The 19763-nt window shown below is 52.1% G+C and overlaps 1 protein-coding gene across 6 annotated transcripts in view; it reads right to left on the minus strand.

Annotated features, from left to right (window-relative positions):
• The window catches only part of Actn4 (actinin alpha 4), a 69104-nt gene that overhangs the window by 1230 nt on the left and 48111 nt on the right, over positions 1 to 19763 (minus strand). The window contains exons 6-21 of one of the 6 annotated variants that reach the window (XM_006540257.3): positions 18901 to 18979; positions 17763 to 17844; positions 17013 to 17098; positions 12495 to 12587; positions 10748 to 10978; positions 10064 to 10211; positions 7400 to 7550; positions 4143 to 4251; positions 3862 to 4002; positions 3592 to 3774; positions 3372 to 3506; positions 2399 to 2578; positions 1612 to 1758; positions 955 to 1035; positions 644 to 709; positions 24 to 182 (exon numbers count right to left, since the gene is read on the minus strand). In XM_006540257.3, coding sequence (XP_006540320.1) covers positions 24 to 182; positions 644 to 709; positions 955 to 1035; positions 1612 to 1758; positions 2399 to 2578; positions 3372 to 3506; positions 3592 to 3774; positions 3862 to 4002; positions 4143 to 4251; positions 7400 to 7550; positions 10064 to 10211; positions 10748 to 10978; positions 12495 to 12587; positions 17013 to 17098; positions 17763 to 17844; positions 18901 to 18979 — 2071 coding nt within the window. Of the gene's footprint in view, positions 1 to 23; positions 183 to 643; positions 710 to 954; positions 1036 to 1611; positions 1759 to 2398; positions 2579 to 3371; positions 3507 to 3591; positions 3775 to 3861; positions 4003 to 4142; positions 4252 to 7399; positions 7551 to 10063; positions 10212 to 10747; positions 10979 to 12494; positions 12588 to 15425; positions 15512 to 17012; positions 17099 to 17762; positions 17845 to 18900; positions 18980 to 19763 lie in introns of all 6 variants that reach the window. The other 5 variants (NM_001360550.1, XM_006540255.4, NM_001360549.1 and 2 more) reach the window with 5 other exon arrangements.

Genomic DNA, 19763 nt, shown 5'->3' on the forward strand with positions numbered 1-19763 from the left:
ATGCTTCTGTGGGTCGTGCTTACCTTGTCTCCTGCCAGGACCTTGAAGGAGGCGATGACCTGATCAGCTGTGTCTGTGTCTGTGGTCTCCCTTGACATGAAGTCAATGAAGGCTTGGAAGGTCACGAGGCCACTATGGTTGGGATCAACCACACTCATGATCCGGTTGAACTCAGCATCACCCTGTGGGGAGGGGGAAAGGGAGAGGACATAGTACTTAGTGGAGCTGCTTACAGATTCAGTTTTGGAAGAATTCAAAGACAGAAATGCTGCCAAATAGTGCCAGCCTTGGGAGTTTGTCCCTTGGCCTCCTCCCCCCAAGTCTGGGGGAGCAGGGGGTGAGGTTCACTTTCCCAGCTTTGGTGGGTGGGGAAAGAAAATGAGAAACAGAAAGAGAAGGGAGAGAGCTGGAAGACTGTTCCCTGGATACTTGCAGGAAGAGGTTGGTTTTTCGGGGGTGGGGTGGAGGGTGTCCACTGGAAGGACCCCAGCCTCGAGTGCAGCAGAGCAGCGGAGGCAGGCAAGGCTATGTTGCACTGGAGTTGGAGGAGTGAGTGTCCCCAGGAAGATAGGCAAGCTCGGGAGGGAGTGAGGGGGCTGGGGAAGGAGGAGGAGCAGAGGCAGGGGAGGCAGAGGCAGCATACCAGGCTGTATCCTGTGGAGATAAGCAGGGCCCTGAAGTCATCTGAGTCCATGCTGCCTGTCTGCTTCTGCTCCCAGGACGCAGGCATAGCAGAGGCCAGGCCCAGATTAGGCCCCATGTGCACAGCGGACAGACAGGACAATGGAGAAGCAAGGAGACAGGAGGCCCAGAGACCAGGTAAGGGGTGAAGTGTCCAGAGACATGAGGGAGGAGAGGCAAGAGAGCCAGGAGACAGCACAGGATGCCAGGGGTGAAGAGGAGAGAAAGAGAAGAGCAGTTAATGTCGGTCTGCTGGGGCCGTGGTTCGCGTACCTGCCGGTCATTCTCCACGTCATAGCCCAGGCTGATGAGGCAGGCCTTGAATTCCTCAGGCCCCAGTGCCCCGCCATGGTCCTACCGGGGGCCATCGAAGGCAGGCGTACAGGGTGATGCAGGGGCCGGGCCACATGCAGTGGACAGGGGAGGAAGACACAGGGGGAAGGGAAACACACAGTTAGAGGCGATGCAGACAAGGTGGTGGCCAGGGACTGGTGGGGCAGAGAGGTCTTCATGGCCTCAGTAGGGGTCCAGTGGGCAGCATGGAGGACCAAGTCCAGGGCTCAAAGATAGAGGGGACCTTTCCCTGTCTTCAGTGTTTACAGGACAGGGTAAGAGGCTGCACACTGGTACTCACAGAAGTTGAGTGGCTGTGGTACTGGGTGAAAGGAGATCTGGAGACAATCAAACTCAACACTCAGAATTCCTCTCAAGAGGTTACCAGTCTAGATCCAAATTTTAAAAACTCTGAGAGTCCTGGAACCTGTGCCCACCTGGCCTTGTGTGTACTCTGGGGTCCTGCCCATCATGAGGACAGTGGATGGAATGGATGGATGGATGGGTGCAGATGGAGAGGGTACGAAGGGACATACAATGAGGGAGACAAAAGGCAATGCTATGCCAGTGGGGTGGGGTAGGGTAGGGTGAGGTTACCTTGTCAAAATGGTTGAAGGATGCCCGGAACTCCTGCATCTGCTCCTGGCTGATACCCTTGGCATCTCGGGTGAGGATCTGGTTTTCCACCTCATTGATGGTGCGGGCAATGGTCGTGAGCAGCTGCTCCCAGCCCACACGGATATGCTGAGGGAGGAAGAGGGCGTGACTGGATGGACGGGTGGCTGTCAACAAATAAGGTCTGGGGGAGAAGGGGCTCCGTATCTCACCAACTGACAAGGGACACAGGACTTTTGCCAATTATGCGCCTCACTTACTCAGATGAGCAAGGGCCAAGGAGCTTGGGTCATATGACAACTCTTTACAATTATGCTTGTCGCTGCCCGATACCTGACTCTCTGAAACCCCACGAGGTTTGTGGCAGCACGGGTCAGCACTGTGGAATGCAGATGGGACCCTCTGTTCTAGCACAACACACCTCACTGCCCTGGTGGGCTGCCCCAACAGATGTCCTGGGCTTGCTGCTCGGGTAAGGCCATAGGAAGGTGTGAATGTGACCCTTTCTGGGTCAGGGAACTCTAGAATGGAACTTATGGAGCCACGGCTTTTCAAATGCCCATGTACACTAGTCTGTAAAGACAGGGTCTCCCTCTGTATGTAGTCTAGGCTGGCCTAGTCAAACTCCTCCCATTCCTCCTGCTCTGACCCAGACTGAAGGCTAGGATTTGGGCCATTAGATACTGTGTCTACAATTTGGTAACTTCTGCATGGTTTTAGAAAGGTGAGGAGCACTTGGCAGCCCACTCCCCTGGGCAGTGGTGCTCACCTCCATTGTGTAGTTGGTGTGCTTGTTGTCGAAGATGAGGGCCTCCTGGATGAGCTGGTGCTGCTGCTCCAGCAGGTCCAGGCTGGGCTTGTAGTCCACGATGCTGCGCTCGTACTGCTTCAGGTGGCTCAGCTGGTCTTCCAGAGTCCCGTTCATCTCAATGGAGATGCGCCCGATCTCCTGCACGGAGGAAAGACCCCAGGAGTGACACTTGCTCAAGGCCCATGATCCCGCTCCACTCTTAGGTGTTGGGAGTCTGCTTTATACATCTAACCTTGCCAGCCACTCTTGAGCCCTCCATGAGGCCCTGCACTGTGACAGAGAGGGGGACTTAGGGAGGGCAGGCCAAGTGACTTGGGAAAGTGCCTTCACCTTCTGAGTGCACACACCTTCACTCCATGACAAAACACTACTTTGCTACTTAGAAACAAGAAAATAAAGAACAAAAGGAGGGCAAGGCCTCTGGCTGTTGGCAGAATCCCCGTGCCCATGGCTGTCCACTACTTGGCACACTGAGCACATGAGCAGTGGGGCAGGTAGAATCACTATGGCTGCCTTACACACTATCCCATGCCTGTCAGGGGTGTCCTCATAGATATACTACAGCCCCCACAGGGGTCTAACACAGAGTGGTGAGGAAAACCCATTTCTTGTAGGAATGCTACCACCAGAGATGTCACAGGAGTGGACGGCAAGTCAGCACTGGACCGAGATTGGACAGTCAAGGTCCAATCAGCTCTAGCCAATCTTTAGCCAGGCTTCCATCAGCTTAATATTACCATTTCCATCAGCGCAGTCCTATGAGGCCAACTGGGGTGCTGACCAGTTAAGAGCTGAGATCAGATCTACCAAGGCTATGGAATCTGCTGCCAAGGCCACAGGGACCATGGGGACCTCTAGGACTCGAGAATCCAGAGGACTCTCTCAGCTGACAGATAGCCTGGGTTCAGTGTTTGGGGTGGGGCAGCCTTACCTCCATCTTGGTCTGGATCCACGGCCCCACCATATTGGCTTGGCTGGCGAACTGTCGGCGAAGGTGCTCATTGGATTGCTGCTTGCTCTGCTCCTCCAGGAGTGCATGGTCCCTCTTTGGCACCAGCTGCTGCACCTGTGGGATGTGCCACAGCACAAGTCAGGTGACAGCTTCCCCACTTGGACAGTGCAGCCCTTGCATGTCAGAGAGCCTGGCCCACCTTCTCCCACTTGGAGTTGATGATCTGGGGGGTAACAGTGGTGTAGGGATTGCTGCCCGACAGCTTGATGTGATTGCTCTCAGCGATCCTCTGGGCCTCCTTGTGGATGGCCAGGATGGCCTCACGCTCCCTGTCAGCATCTGGCAGGGTGGACTTGAACTGGTCATGGGCTGAGATCAGGCCCTAGAAGGAAGAATGGGAGTGAAGAATGCAGCCTGCCTTTCTGGGGGCAGGGTGGGGTCACCCCCTCGAGGGTGTGGTGGGGCGGACCTCGATCTCCTCGATGGTGTGGACGATGAACATGTCCTGCAGGTCCTCCATGGCACTCTCCATCCAGTTGTTGAAGGGTGCAGCCCGCTTGGCATACTCCAAATGTAGCTGGTCGATGGTCTCTAGCTGTTTCTCTGTTTTCTGTAGTGTGCAGAGAGGTATGGGGACAGGGAAGGCAGGTCAGCTGGTGAGCGATACCTGAGGGCCTCTAAAGACCCCCTCCTAGAAGTCGCCAACATCACTAAGGGGCATCAGGCTCCTGGTGAGCCACCCCTCCTCACCTCCAAGGCTTCCCTGCGACTGTGTGTCAGAGAGCCCAGGTTATCCCACTGGTCGCAGATCTTCTGGCACCGTGTGTTGACGTTGTGGGAGTCATAGTAGTCCAGCTCGCTGTGGAGTAGACAGAGATGAGACCCAGCAGGTGGTAGGCACAGACTCCACCCCAGGGAGCTCAGGCCCTGGGGTAGAGGTGACAGACTGGAGCAGGCATGCTACTGTGTTGGCTAAGCACACTCAGGGAGGGTGGAGACCGATGTCAGCGTCTGCCTCAGTGATGCTACCTCCCCTTTCCATTTAGACGGAGCCTCACTGGAAAACCCTGGCTGGCCTGGAACTCAAGAGTCCTCCTTCCCTCACACTCTGAGGACTGGGACTGAAGGTGTGCACCCCCACCCCCCACCTCATAGTTACTTTATTATGACTAGTGTGTTGTGGAGAGGAGAGGACAACTTTCAGTGTTATGGTTTCTGGGCTTCATATTTCAGGGCACATGGCCTAAGAGCTCCTGGGGAGTTAGAGGGGTCAGGGTTACAGGGGATCCAGCTTTTTGTGGGCGCAGGAGAATGAACTCAGGTTGTCAGGCTTGTGTGGTGCCTACCCTCTCCACCTTATTGTGACAAGGTCTCTCCCTGACCTTGGACATCATGGGATCCTCTTGTCCCGGCCTCACCTAGGCTGAGAGTACAGGCAATGTGCCACCATGCAGATTTCTACATTTGCTCTAGGGATACAAATGCATCCTCATGCTTGCACAACAAATACTTCACTTACTGAGCCACCTGACCCCGTGTACTCATGGAGGTCGGAAGGGGACCTATTGGAACTGGGGTCCCAGGCAATGAGCTGGCAGATGTGGGTCCTGAGACCTGAACTTTAGTCCCTGGGATAGTGCGTTCTTTTCTAAAATTCTACATTTATTTACTTTAGTGTCTGTGTGTGTAGGTCAGAAGAAAATTTGTGGTGAGAGCTCTTTCCCACCGTGTGGATAACAGGATCAACTCAGATCTCCAGGCTTGGAGGGAAATGTCTTGACCCACTGACCCATTTTCCTGGCTCTCGGCTGCTCTTTTGATTTTAACAACATCTAGCAGAGACAGCTTGCAGTGGTTCATAACTGTAATCCCAGCACCAAGGATGCTAAAACAGGAATGAGTTTAAGGCCAGTCAGCTATAAAATCAGGTCTTTATGAACTAGAAAGATCCTGCCTCAAAACAACAACAACAACAACAACAACAACCAAACCCAACCAACCAAACAGACAAAAAGACAAAGAACCAAATCACTAATGGCAAAGGCTGGCTTTTTACACTCTTGGTTACTGAAGCCTGAAAGTACTGGCATGTTAGGGTTGCTGGCTTGAAAGGTTCTATTTATAAATGCTCTGTCTGTAGTGACAATTTTGGTTTCTTAAAAAACATAATATCATAAAAATGTGCTTTCAGGCTGGAGACGGCTCAGAGGTTGAGAGCACTGGCAGCTCTTCCAGAGGTCCTGAGCTAAATGTACAGCAACTACACGGTAGCTCATAACCATCTGTAATGAGATCTGGCACCCTCTTCTGGCTGTGCAGGCAGAACATTGCACACCAAAATAAACAAACAAGCAAGTTTTCATTTTAGCATTTTAATCTCAGGTGTGGGCTATGGGCCTGCTTCTGACTGTCCACAGCAGCTATGATTCGCTTCATGCTCTAGCAGAGGCATGGTTTTGCCAGCCGCAGATTGTATGACATTTATGATTTTGGGAACTTTTCAGGGGGTATATAAATGCTAAAGACCCATAAGCAGGGTTGGTGGTTGCAGTTTGTTAATCGTAGTGCTCAAAAAAGAAAGGAGGAAAGAAATTAGATTCAGGAATCTCTCTCCTCTATCCTTTCTTTCCTAGCTAGTTATGGGGGAGAAAGAAGAACCCACAACGTAGCAAAGACCAGCTACAATCTTATTACAAAATTATTCTAAAGCTAGATGTGGTGACCCATGTCTTTGATCCCAGTACTGAGGGGTAGAGGATCAAGTCTGAGGCTAGCCTGGTCTACACAGAAAAACCCTGTCTTTGGAAAAAAACAAAACAAAACATCTAGCTGTACTATTTTATTGCTGCTGCTAATCTCTGATGTGGCTGGTGTATAAGTTAAGCTTTGTGACAGGCACAGACAATGACAGAGGAGACGCAGGTACATGCACTCTGTCTCCCTCTGAAGCATGCACACACTGCACCCTGGCACTTGCTTGGCTGACTTGAGAAATGCTGGGCCGATAAATGTAACATTCTTGTTGGTTAGGCATGGACTCCAGAGAGTTCTGTGATACTGCTGTATACCCAACAATGGGATGGCACCCAGGTAGCCTCCTTTCCTTCCTCTGGGGCCATGTCTAGAATTTTGTTTCTGGGGCTGCCTGACCTTGCCTCAGGGGAACAGGCCTCATGAGGCTGGGACCTAGTATCTGAAGAGTAGCCTAGCCCAGCTCTCCAAGTCTTTATTTCAGGGGCATCTCACCTGTCACTCATATGTAAGTGCTACTTGCATTTCTTTCCTTGGTTTGGACGAGCAGGTCTCTGGAGGGTAACCCCAAGGTACCAAAGTTATTGGTCACAAAAACCTCTGGTATGCAAATGTGCAAACTGTGGCCAACTGTAGTGGGAAGCAGGAAGAAACTAGCCCTGTTTCTGTGGTCCCACTGGCAAGGGTGGGAAGGCCTTGCAGAATTGCTCAAGTTTGGGGTGAATAGTGGGTGGGGGTGTCTGCGGAAAGAGCAGCTCCAGCCAAGGATCTTATTTTGGGAGCTCCCTTCAGGGCCTGTGGATTTTCCATGATGTAATGGACCAGGCCTCCCATTCCCTGGCCCCGCCTTGTTGCTGGCCACTGTAATAAGGGCCCCATTCATTGGCTCTTGAGGTGCAGTGTACTAACTGTGTGCACAAATTTATGTGACTGGGCAGGGGAAGAGAGGGACACTGGCTGCCTGGAAACCCTTACAGTGACTGTATTCTGAGCAGGAGGGACAGGAGCAGGCAGAACAACAGGCTCACTGTACAGCACTCCCCACACAGGGTGGCAGGCTGGGGAGACAGGCACCCTTAGAATCTGAGGTCATGCCTGTGCTGGAGAACCTAGGTCCCTTCTGCCTGTTGGTGCTGGGACAGCATGGGCAGAAGCCTTCATTCTGTAAGGCTCTCCCGGTGTTTAGGAGGAGCCAGGGTTGAGAGCTGGGGACAGAACCAAGCTCGCCGCTGATGATGCCATAGGGGCACACGTACTTGAGCTCCTGAGCAATTGCAGCAATCTGCTCCACTCGGTCCTGGTGTGCAGCCAGGTCACTTTCAAAGGCCTCATGTTTTCGGATCAGAGCTTTGATGTCTGACAGGGTGGCTGTCTCGTAGTCCCGTTGCTTCAGCATGGCCTCCTTCCCTACAGGTGTGGCAGAGGCACCGTAACAGTCAAAGAGCTGTCTGACAGGCCGAGGTGCAGCAGAATGGACATTTGTTACCGCAGAGGATGGAGCCTAGTACTGGAACCTTCCTCCTTGCCCTTGGGGAAACTCCAAGCCCATTTATGTTTTGTGCAGTTCTGTACAGACTTACTGATACTTGGTGTTTACGGGCCTGAGACAGATATCACAGTGTAACTACTATGCTCTAAATAGTATCTCTTACTGGTAAGAGAACCAGGATAGAAGGGTTGATACCAAGGCCGAAAAGTTACAGACACCCATTTGTGGACATGGTGACTGAGAGAAGCCTTGGGCTTTTAGCCAGGCCTATGGGGATCAGGAAAGGGACAAGCCTGGAGTCTGGGCCCAGGAGCTGTGCCTGCGCCAGCTTTTTAGAGCCAGTTCTCCTGGGTGGTGGTCCTAACCCAGTCTTGTCGCCCCACCCGCTTTCTTGGCACAGTGGGTGGGGCTGTCCAAACCCTTTGAAGGAAGGGAGAAACACTGTTATTAGTCCTGGAGCCGGGCTAATTACATGCCCAGAGCAAAAGCCCAAGCAGCCTACTAGTAAGTTAAGGGACGACAGGCTACTTACTGAGGGAAATGCCAGCCAGGATGGCAGTCAGGCCTCCACTTTTTCCCTCAAGGAGCCCTGTTTCCAATGGCCTCTGGGCTTACCCTCAGATCAGCCCCCAGAACACCTGGGGCAAACAGTTGGCACCCCTTGGCCAATCTCCCCTTTGTAAAACAGTGCCAGCAACAACATCTATGCGGCCTTGCCCATCCTGAATTTTAGCAAGATGATGGTTAAGAATGGAAAGAGTTGCTGCCACCCCCACTCAGCCACTCCCAGCCTCATCTGCCTAGCAACTGCCAGCCACCCTCAGGCCAGGGCTGGCACCAGGAGGCGAGAGGTGGACTTGGAAAACAGACTCCATAGGCCTACCACCCCCGCCCCAGGCTGGAGGGCTTAACCACAAGGCAAGCTTGCAATTCCCTTCTCCAAACTGCTTTCTCCCAAGGGTGGGAACCAGAAATAGCAGCTGAGCAGATTTCAGCCTCAGCTGTTTCAGCAGGGAACTGGCAAGTGTGTCTACAGGGCAGCCTTGGATGTATGTGGGGCTCAGTGGTGTCTGGGTTTATTCCCAGGCACTTAAGTCCCTCTGGAAACCATCCACATGGGCAGGCCCCACCAATTCTGCTATCTCTCCCCGGGGCAGGGGTCCCACAATGATTTAGAATACAGGTGGGGGCTCAGAAGGTCTGCCAACCGCTGGGAGGGACAGGTGTGTGAAGGTGTCAACCAATACTGGGTCTAGTTGCAGGTGGGCCTCATTTACAGTGCAAGCCTAGCCCCAGGCATTCCCAGAGAAGGAGCTCTGAGGGGTTACCACACCCACAGCCCCATGAAACCAGCTGCCAGACCTCCAGCTCATTTTGTGAGAACCACAGCATAATCTAGAAAATGAGCTGGCAAGACACAGCAGAAAACACCTTAGCTGCATATGGGGCATAGGAGTTATGGCATTCCTTACATACTTTAAGGCCCTCACAGGAGAAGTGCAAGCCTATATGCCTGAGTTCTCTCAGGGCAAGACTTACCCACTTGGGAAACTACTGTGCATAGGGCCAAGCTTGGATTTTCAATACAGTAGTACCTCACACTGTACTGTAATCTAGACTACTCTGGAACCCTCTGTACAGCCCAGGCTGCCCTTGAAGGGCGCCATTTCTGAGGCAGGAGGTAGTGCCTAGCCTGGTCAGCTTACCGCCTGTCTCCTGTCTTCTCTCCTTGGCCTGCTCTGGACAACAGCCGGGCTGAGGTAATGTGAGTGAGAGCAGGAGTGTAGTGGTGCTCAGCATCTGGCTGCGGTTGGGGCGATATGCCCACATGGTTAAGGAGCTAAGGAGGCTCCCTGTGGAACCGTGCACGGGGTAGCAGTGGTGGAGAACTGGTAGTGCTAAAGAGGAGGCGTCTTTTGGAGGGCTATTTATGTCTTAGCAGTGAGACTGAGCCCAGGGCCTCCACTGAGTGGCAGCTTGTCTGTGGGCGTGTCACGTCATGACTTTGTTTTTCATGGGCATTTTCTGAGGGCTTTAAGTCTCCCAGGAATCTGGAATCTCAGCGATGGAATGGGACTCAACCAAAGGCCAAGGATGTTATGGGATTCTCCATCCTGGGTCAGACAGGCAGTGCTGCTGAGAAGCAGGCTTGGGGACAGGGTGCTGACTGAAGACAGACTAATGCAACCTGGCCAAGGTGCTGTGAAGCCCAGTCACAGGCAGCGTGGTAGGCTGAACTTGGGATTGGAAACCATTCCTGGAAGGCACATAGCAAGTGTGAAGGCACAGGGAAGAGCCTTGCTGTACTGTTCCTGGGTAATCCAGGAGGGGCTCACCCATAAGCCATCTTAGGTCAGAGCAGAGGCGAGAGGGACTGCATGTGCTGGCATACTCAGAGTGGACAGAGAGCAAGGCAGCATGGGAAGCGTACCATCAGTCCAGGCCTCGTGGATGGAAGCCTTCTGCCGGAACTTCTCTGCCAGGTGGTCAAGCCGTTCCAGCCTACGGATTTCATTCAGCAGCCATTCTTCATAGCCCTTCTCAGCCTGCTCCAGGTGCTGCCATCCATTGTTGATGTCCTGTGGGGTAGGAGAGAGCAGAGGTCTCACAGGATGCTGGTGAAGAAGCCTGCCTCTGTGTGTGTGTGATGTGTGTGTGTGTGACGTGTGTGTGTGTGTGTGTGAGAGAGATGTGTGTGGGTATCTACAGGGGCCAGAAAATGGCTCTTAATCCCCCCGGGACAGGAGTTACAGGTGGTTGTGAGCTGCCTGACATGGATCCTGGGGACTCAACTCGGATCCTTTGCATTGATAGTTTTGGGCTAACTGAATGAATCTCAGTGTGAGTGGGCAGGTGGGCAAATCAATGGATGGACGCTGCTGAGTAGACCTTGAAAGGTGTCTTGTTAGCCTGGAGTACTATTCAAATGGTCCACACAAACTGTGGTATGGCTGGGTAGTGGTGCAGAGAATTTTGAGTGTAAAACCTCAGAAGAAATAGTCAGGAAATGTGAAGCACTCATCACCATCCCTGCCCCAAAGGCTGATTTACAACGATGGCAGCCAAGCTTTATGCCCTACTGTGGGTCCCAAACTGTGGGTGGCAGTCAACTCACGGAGACCATCCTGCCCTCGGAGGGCATGAAGGCAGGCCGGTTGCTGAGCCGCAGCTTGGTCTGCAGTGTGTTGAAGTTGATCTCCAGCTGACACTTCTCCTGCACCTTGGGCGGCTTGTGCACACGCCTATAGTCTCGGAAGTCCTCCAGCTTCTGCTGCATTTCCTGGATGGTCTTCTGAGGCACCCGGTCCTCCAGCCAGGGGATGGTGCGCCGAATCCACTCTAGAAGCTGTGGGCCCGTAGGAAGCCACGTTAGCTACTGTGGAGGTGCTCAGGGCGCTGCCAGGAAAGACTGCCTCTTCAGCTTACGGGAAGTGGGATGTAGAGTTACAAAAGCCCTGATCTCAGGGCTGCCTTGCTCCCAAACCCAAATTTCCCATGATTTCCGTGGGGGCCCCACAGCAGAGGTCTGTGAACGTGGGCCACTCCTGGAAGCACTGTGCTATCCCCTACTTTCTGCTTATGCCTCTGCTCAAAGTCTTCTTTGCCCAGACTGAAGAGGGTGGTCCAAGTCCATTGTCCCTTCCCAGAAGACATACTGGTTCCCTTTCCATACTGTCAGGGGACTGTGACTCCTGAACTCACAGGCCTTGAGACTCTTGCTCAGGCCTTGACCGTACCTGACACAATGGTAAAGGCCTACCTATGTTTGCCTCACTTGGATGGCCAGTGCATACACAAGGCCTGGCACCCCAAAATGGAAAACTGGAAGAAAAAAAGACAAGTATTCTTACAACCTACTCTGATCTTTAACAAGGTAGGGAAGAACACTAACAGGCCAACAGTTTAGGCATTCCAAACCAGTAAAGACACAGAAATGGCTTCTTAACATCAAAGACAAAACCAGAAACAGAGGCAGCAGGCCGAGTGTACACTGTGACTTCCACACTGTCTTATGGCTGGGAATTGCAGGTACAGCTCAGTGCTGCCTTTAGTTCTATCAGTCCCACGGAAGCCAGGGCCTTGTGCATGCAAGGCAAAAGCTCCAGCAACCACTACGGCTCAGTGCCAGCTCTGCCAGTATACAATCCATAAAGTCCTCAGCTGGCCAGAAGGTGCCACCTTGGGTTGGCAGCCAAACAACTCTCAAGTCTCCCCAGTCCATGAAATCATGTAGCTCGGGTGGTGGGGCTAAAGACATGGCTCAGGGGGGAGTGCCTGCCCAACATTCAGGAGGCCCCACACTTCACATCCACACCTGATTCCAGTAACCTTCAAGTCCTCAGGCCCAGGCTTCATGGTTCCAAAAACACAGGAAGCTGAATCTCAACATCCCAGTATGAACCCAAGCTCTGGACTCAAGAGCTGGCTGGCATGACGCCTGCCAGGCATTCTGTATCTCATATTGTCTAGGCCTTACTACTATGCTACATCTACTTCGACAGCAAAATAGTGTTTGTTATTCCAGTACTTGGGAGTCAGGAGGATCAGAAGTTTAAAGCAAGCCTGAGCTACATGAGATTCCATCTACTCCTGACTCCTTGTGTGTTGCCTCTCTCCCAAAACAAACAAACAAACAAACACCCCTAAACCCTCTATTTTTTATTTGATGTGTATGGGTTTTTGCATGCACGCATGTTCATGTGCCACTTTGTGTGCCTGGTATCCCTAGAAGGCAGGAATCAAACTCAGGTTCCCTGGAAGAGCAACAAGTGCTCTTAGCATCTGAGCCATTGTCCAGGCTCCCCTGCCTAGCACAGGTTCACTCTGGTGGGGCAACGGAGCACTCTGGAGCACACACTCACATCACTGGCCAGGCGTTCATAGTCTTCCATCAGGTGCTCATTTTCCTGGTTCACAGCCAGCACCTTGCAGATCCGGTTGGCAGCGGTCTCAGCCTAGAGTGGAGAAGCACACAGTTAGGGCTGCCAGAGGCTGGGGACCCTCCCTCCTAATAAGCAGGTCCCCCGAAAGCAGGTTGTCCAAGACCCACAGAACACCCCAAAGAGGGAAAGGAGAGGAAGCGCATCTCCAGTAAAGTGGCCTTGAGCAGCCATGTCCTCAGGGTGGCAAGACCTGAGCCCCTGCTGAGAACCAGGCCTCTAGCTCCCAGGGCTGCACTGGCACTCACTGGAAGGGTGGTGAGGGATGCGGTACTATAGTCTCAGTGTATGTGGTGCATGTTCTGCCCATTCTGGCCCCTACTCGGAGGTGAGGCTGACTACAGTGGCTCATGTGGCTCATGTGGCTCATGTGGGTATGAGTCACAATAGGAAGTGCAGAAGGGAAGCACAGAAGGGGAGATACATAGAGTTGGCTGCGGTACACTAAGAGCCTGGGTGAGGGACAAGTGCCACACAGGAGAAGGGAGGCAGGTACCTTTCGGGCAGCACAAAAAAAAAGATCCAAGAAGAGTTGGAACGGCAACAGAACAGGAACAGAAATAGTGAAGAGGGTCTACAGGGTGATGAGGAGGAAACAGAGGCTCGGGAGTTGGCTCCAGGTCCAGTGTGCTTTCCCATCCATATGTGGCGCAGGACAGAGTAGCCACAGGCGGTGTGCATTTGTTCTGTGCTCAGGAAGCACCCAGACTTGTTCCAGAGATGAGACAAAGGCCAAGACCTGAGGAGCTGCTGGGGCCAGCCTCTGACCCCTAACTGAGCCCTGCTGGGACCTCAAGCTCTAACCTACTCTGCTGCTAGTCAGAGGTGGTCTACTTCACTGCTGGAGTACAGGGCATTTTAGGGGATTGGTGAATTTAAATGCAGACATGAAGAAAGAATGAATGCTTTGGTGACTAGACACAGGGAAGACAGTACTCTTGTGTGGCATGCCTGAATTCACCCAGAAAATACTTTGAGGAGACTGAACTGGCCTCTGGGACATGACAGTGCTTGGGAAATCCAGCACTGATGGGTGTCCCAAGGGGTACATATGAGAAAGCTGAATCTAGCAGAGTCGCCCGTTCTCCTCACTACACAGACGAGGCTACCTTAGAAGACATGCTGAGCACAAGCATTCTGAGCCCAGATGCCCCCTATCTGCAACTGCTGTCCTGGGCTTTCTTGCTAGTGACTGATCTCTTTAGCAGACCTTAGTCAGCTCCAGGCACAGGGCATTTCTGGTAGGAAAAAAAGAAAGGATTCATAGCATGAGGCTAGGGAGGCCCACCGTGGGCGTGCCCAATGGTAGTCTTGCTGTTAACTGGGGCTCATCACTTCCTATTCCCACTCAGCCTTCATTACCAGCGGGGATGAGATAGTCTTCCTTCTCCATGCCTTCCAGCAAAACACTCCAAATACAAGATCTAACCCATGCTGAGTGGGTAGGAAAGGAGCATTGAAAGCTGGCTATTTGGGTAGGGGCCTGAAAAGAACTTGGCACCTTTGCTGTGCCACAGACTGTCTTAAACTCTGGAGCTCATTACTGCATGCCTAGACCAACCCTGTGCGAGGCAATAGGATTCTCATCTTATAAATGGGGAAACTGAAGTAAAGTAGCCTATCCAAGACCATGCTGCCAAGAGGGGGCAAAGCAGAGCTGGGCCAGGCTGCCCATGAGGAGGTCCTCATTGGATGTAAGGTTCTAGGAAGGCAGTATACAGAAGACAGCAGGTGTGGTGTCTCTGAGCCTCAGTTTCTTTTTCTTTCAGATGGGTCTAACAGCCTCCACTTCCTTCATGGTGTGTATAGGAGTTCTGTTGGGACCTAGGCAGTTAAAGGCCTTGGAGAGGGTCCAGGGAGGTAAACGTTCCCAAAACAAGCACCATTCGTCCTTAGCTCCTGGGCTGCTAACACATGCTGTTGACCAAGCCAGTATACAAGACCAGGAGGGCACAGAAGTGCCAAGATTTATAGACGTGCTGAGTCCCTGACAGGGGCCAGGTGGTGCTGCAAGGTAAGCAGGGCTCAGGGAGACTCACTCCAGAATAAACATGTTTACCCGCCCCATCCAGGAGCCTCCTGAGCATCTGGGCAGGAGACTATTTTCTGAAAGGAGGCTCACAGGTAGGTGGCCCTGGAGTAGAGTTCCTGACACCAACTCTATCATCTACAGTGATCTGGGCTTCTATTTCCCTGAGTCACATCCATCACCGATGTGGCTATGCTAGAAGGTGTGTGAGGCTTTGGGAAACCCTGGCCGAACAGGAGGCACCGGGTCCTATGGTCATGATGGCTCTGAGCTGGTCAGCTGGGCCTCCACATCTTGCAGTGATAAAGTGTTTTCATTTGAATCAGGTGTGGGGTATAGGGCTGCTCAGGACTGTCCTTGGCAGTTGACTATGATTTGCCTTGTGCTCTAGCAAAGGCATTGATGGGTCTGGCAGCTGTGAGTGTGTGAAGTCTGGGATTCTGTAAACTTTTCAGAAGGTATGTAAATGCCTAGGGCCCCAAGGCGTAGTATTGGTCTTGACTTGTTAGTAGTTGTGCTCAAAGAAGAAAAAAGGAAAAAAAATTAGATTCAGGAATTTCTTTCTTTTTTGGTTTTTCGAGACAGGGTTTCTCTGTATAGACCAGGCTGGCCTCAAACTCAGAAATCCACCTGCCTCTGCCTCTCAAGTGCCGGGATTAAAGGCGTGCGCCACCACGCCCGGAACGATTTAGGAATTTCTTCTCTCCCCACTCTATGCTTTCTCTCCTATTTAGTGACAGGGGTGGAACTGGGGATAAAGGGTGGGATGAAGAACTCACAAAGTGGCATAAGACCAGCTACAGGGTCCTCCCACCCTGGCTCACCTTCTGGGCCCCCGAGAAGGCGTGGTAGAAGCAGGACACGTAAGTCATGATGGCCTTCTCATCTGGCCTCAGAGTGCCTACAATATCTGCGCAGAGAGAGAGAGAGAAGAGAGAGACAGGACAGAGTGAAAGATGCAGGAGGGAGGCGGCCAGCCAGCCCGAGGCTCATGCGGGAAGAATAGCGCTTGCTCTGGACTGGAAACCAGCGGAGCTCAGACCTGGGGGACATGCCCTGCCATGGTGCACAGAAGGGCCATCAGGCTCTGAGGGAGGAGCCTCATTTTCAAATAGGCCATTGAAAACTAACTAGACTGTATGAAAGGAGCTGCATTTAGGGCCAAAAAAGTCAAAAGTTAAGCGACTGTTTCTGAAACCCTAACCATAATCGTGTCACTTGACCTACCAGCCATTTGCATAACACCCTAAAGATGCTGGGCTCTATGGTGCACATCTGCAATTCTGGCACTCAGGAAGCTATGGCAGGAACAACTAAAGAATCAGATTCTGTCTCAAAAAGTCAAACATTGCCAGACACTGGCAATCCCAGCACCTCAGAGGCAGAGACAGGAAGATCAAGGCTGGCCTGGTCTATACATACAAAGTTCCAAGATTCCAGGACAGCCAGGACTATATCAACGACCCCCCCCAAAAGTAAAAAGCCCCAGGTGGTAGCACATGGAGCATCATGACTTTAGAGCTAGCTGAGCTATATGTACGAGACATTGTCTAAAAAACCAAAAAATCAAAAAAACAAAAACAAAACCAAAAAATCCCCCAAACCAAACCAAAGAAAACAACCTGTAACTGGAGAGATGGCTCAGCAGTTAAGAGCATTGGACTTAGGTTCAACCCAAGCTCCCACATGGTGGCTGACAACTATCTGTAACTCTAGTTCTAAGGGATCCAACAGCTGGCCTCCCTAGGTACCAGGTGCACAGATATACATGCAAGCGAAACACTTACATAAAATAAAAGGTACCAATGTAAATGAGCTAAATACCTAATAAAAAATGGAAAAAAAAAAAGAAAAGAAAAAAAAAATAAATAAAAGGTACCCCCAAATAACAAACAAACAAACAAACAAACCTCTCTCAGCAGAATGACCCATGGCTAGCTGATGTTTTCAACTTTCCTTGCTCTCTCGAGTCACTGTCTCTGCAAGCTGCGCCATCTCACTTGCTGAGGCCTGCCTGTGTAGCCTTTACCTGGCAGCCCCAGTTTTGAGTGAAGCCCTTTCCAACTGATGGTCCCAGCTCCCAGAGGACCCAGGTGCCTCTACCTCACCACCCTGTCCAGTGAGTCCTCGGATCACATGCCCTGTCTGTCTCACCTACTAGGAAATACGCTTCCTTGCAGCAGGAACTTGCCTGTGTTCTCACTGCCTGAACAGAGCCTGGTGTACAGCAGGCACTCAATAGACTGAGCAAGGACTAGATAGGCAGCAATGCCCAGGACTGAGGGAGCTGGTTTCCAGTCCAAGAGAGGCCACTGCCGTCTGCAAGAGAAATGAAGTGAGCGTGGGAGGCGAAAGGCAGCGGCGGCATTGGGCAGTGGCGGCGAGGAGGGCTGCCTGGCCCTGCCTGGTACCTTCTGCGCTCCTGAAAAGGCATGGTAGAAGCTGGACACATATGTCATTATGGCCTTCTCGTCGGGCCGGGCTGTGTTCACGATGTCTGTAAGTGAACAACAAGGGTTAAATGGCCCAAGCAGGGGTGAGATCACTTGTTAGGACCCACAGGCTCCCAAAGCCACAACTCAGCCAGGGGAGCCCCTCTAAGCTGATTCCGCCACAGCCGTGCTCAGTCACACCCTAGCCTCCCCATGGTCTCAGGAAAGGCCTGTGCTGTGCTGTGGGACTGAGCTGGAGGGAAGCCACTTCCTTTCTCTGAGAATGGCCTCAAGGGGCTGCAGGACACTGAACTCCAAAGGCCACCAGAGGCCAGAGACATGGGTCCTGCTGGGGGTGGTGCTGGCTGGGAAATGGAGCAAAGCCGGAAAAGGAAAAAACAACATTCCACTTCGGCAGGCTCCAGAGCCCAGGCCTTTGGCTGGTCAGGAGAAAGGCCAGGGCTGTTCACAGGAAGCCAGCCTCCTTGCCCCTTCTGTGGTACCAGAGAAAATTGACCCTTTAAGCACTGACCACCCTACCCTCCCTTTTCTGCTATTCTGACTGCATCTGGCCATACCAAGCTCAGCAGCCTTTCACCCTGGCTCAGCCAGCCAGCTCCCCAAGGTTTTCTTGAGGCTTTGATGAGTTGTGGACCCAGCGAAGGCTAGGTCCAGAGAGACAAGGCCCAAGGAAACATGGTGTTGACTGAACACAGGGGAGGTACTCACCCTCAGCATCCAACATCTTGGGGATATCGAGGTATTTCTCAGCCACTTCAAATGCATTGTTTAGGTTGGTGACTGGATCATCCTGGGGAGGCATTGGAATAAACACAGAATCCGTCCATCAGGAATAGGACCCAAGCAATGGTAAAAGGCAAAGGGCTGGCCTGAGACAGGGGAGCCTTGAGGGGCAGGGCTGGAGAGTATCAGGAATTCTCATCCCGGTGTGCTGCTGCCATACAGGGAGAAAGGCCAGCTGCATAACACAATTCCTGCCCAAAGCTGGACTACAATCTTTACTCTAGAGAAATGCAGGCACACTCCTCATAGAACTGACAGCCAGCCACAGGCCTTAGCTAAGCCCTGTGCTCTGAACCTTTGAGGGTGTGGTCCGGGCTTGAGAAACCATAAGGCTCCCGAGTGTGTGTGTGTGTGTGTGTGTGTGTGTTGAAGAACATCCATGTTTCCCTCCCTAGAACACCTGATCCTACTGCTGCAACAACAGCTACAGCTTGCTTAACAGGCCTGATCTCTCTAACTCCCCTCACTAGTTTTCCAATACAACAGAATTCTCCTTCCTACCACACCCAAGCAGGCTGGATGCAGGTGTTCCTCTGACACCCCCAACTCTTGAGTTCTCTCCATCTCCAGGGTCCCTTCCCACACCAGAGCAGCTCAGGAGTACCATCATTCTGCAGATGTCTGGCCCGTAACTCTGCAACCCCATAACTCTGCAACCCCATCAGCCTAGTATGCCACAGATGGCTGGTTGCTTTGGACATGGTCCCCTGCCTTTCCCAAGAGGCCAGAACTTCAGCTTTGTGTAAGCAAATAAAGAGCAAAACTCTGCACAGGAAATGGCGGCCGATGGGAAGGTTCAAAATTCCCTCTTTTCTCCTCTGGACAGAAGAATGCTTCTAGAATCCAGAAGGTCAAGAAAGGGAGGGGATCAATGGTCAAGTAAGACAGACCTGAAAACAACCCAGCCAGCTGCTATGCCCATAGAGGACTTGACAGTGCTGAGAGCGTCCAGGAGGTGAGCAGATGGACGCTAACTCGAGCAGCTCCCACCCTGTGCTGGTCACGAGCTCAGCTGTGAAGGTCAGCAATGGGCGGCTCTGGGGATGGGGATGGAGATACCCACCTTCCGCAGCTTGTCATACTCAATCAGCTCAGGCCTGTGCCGGTGGATGAGTGCATTGAAGGCCAGCCCGTCCTTCCAGCTGGAAGAGAACACACAGGTTAGAAACGGGGGCCCTGCGGTGACATTTTTTTGTTGTTGTTGAGAATTCTAGAATTTGTTTGTTTTTTTTAAACAGAAATATTTTAAGAATGCGCTTTCGTTTTAATCCCAAGAGTGGGAATGTGGGGCTGCTTCGTCGGACTGTCCGCAGCAGTGACTGTGATTTGCCTCGTGCTCTAGCAGAAGCATTTTTTTGTTAGTTGCAGATAATTTCTGTGATTGCATGATGTTTGGAATTTTGGTAAGTTTTCAGAGGTTATGTAAATGCTGGAGCCCCAAGAGGCGAGGTGGGTGCTTTCGTTGGTCTTTTAGGTGGTTGGTGGTAGTTTTTCAGCAGCCACGGTCAAAGAAGAAACAAAAGGAAAGAAATTAGACTCAGGGATCACTCTCCCTCACTGTCTCTCTCCTACCTAGTGTTAGGGAGAAGAAATCCGGGGTGGGGGTGGGGTGGGGGTAAAGGGTGAGGAAAAAGAAGAACCCATAAAGAAGCAGAGTGCAGCCACAGATCCTTGCTGTTCTGGGAGCCCCGATAGCCCAAGGGCCCACAACAATGCTTAATTCCCATGTCCAGCAGGCTCAGTGTGTGTTAGGCACCGCAGGGACATGATGCTGCAGTAGCTTTGCACACAGCCTCTGAACCAGACACTTCGGGATAAAGTATTGATTGATTTGGGGGCTGGAGAGATGGCTCAGCAATTAAGAGTGCTGTTCTTCCAAGGGTCCTGAGCTCAATTCCCAGGAACCACATGGTAGCTCACAACCGT

Source organism: Mus musculus, chromosome 7 (genome assembly GCF_000001635.26).
Source record: "Mus musculus strain C57BL/6J chromosome 7, GRCm38.p6 C57BL/6J".
Classification (NCBI taxonomy): Eukaryota; Metazoa; Chordata; class Mammalia; order Rodentia; family Muridae; genus Mus; species Mus musculus.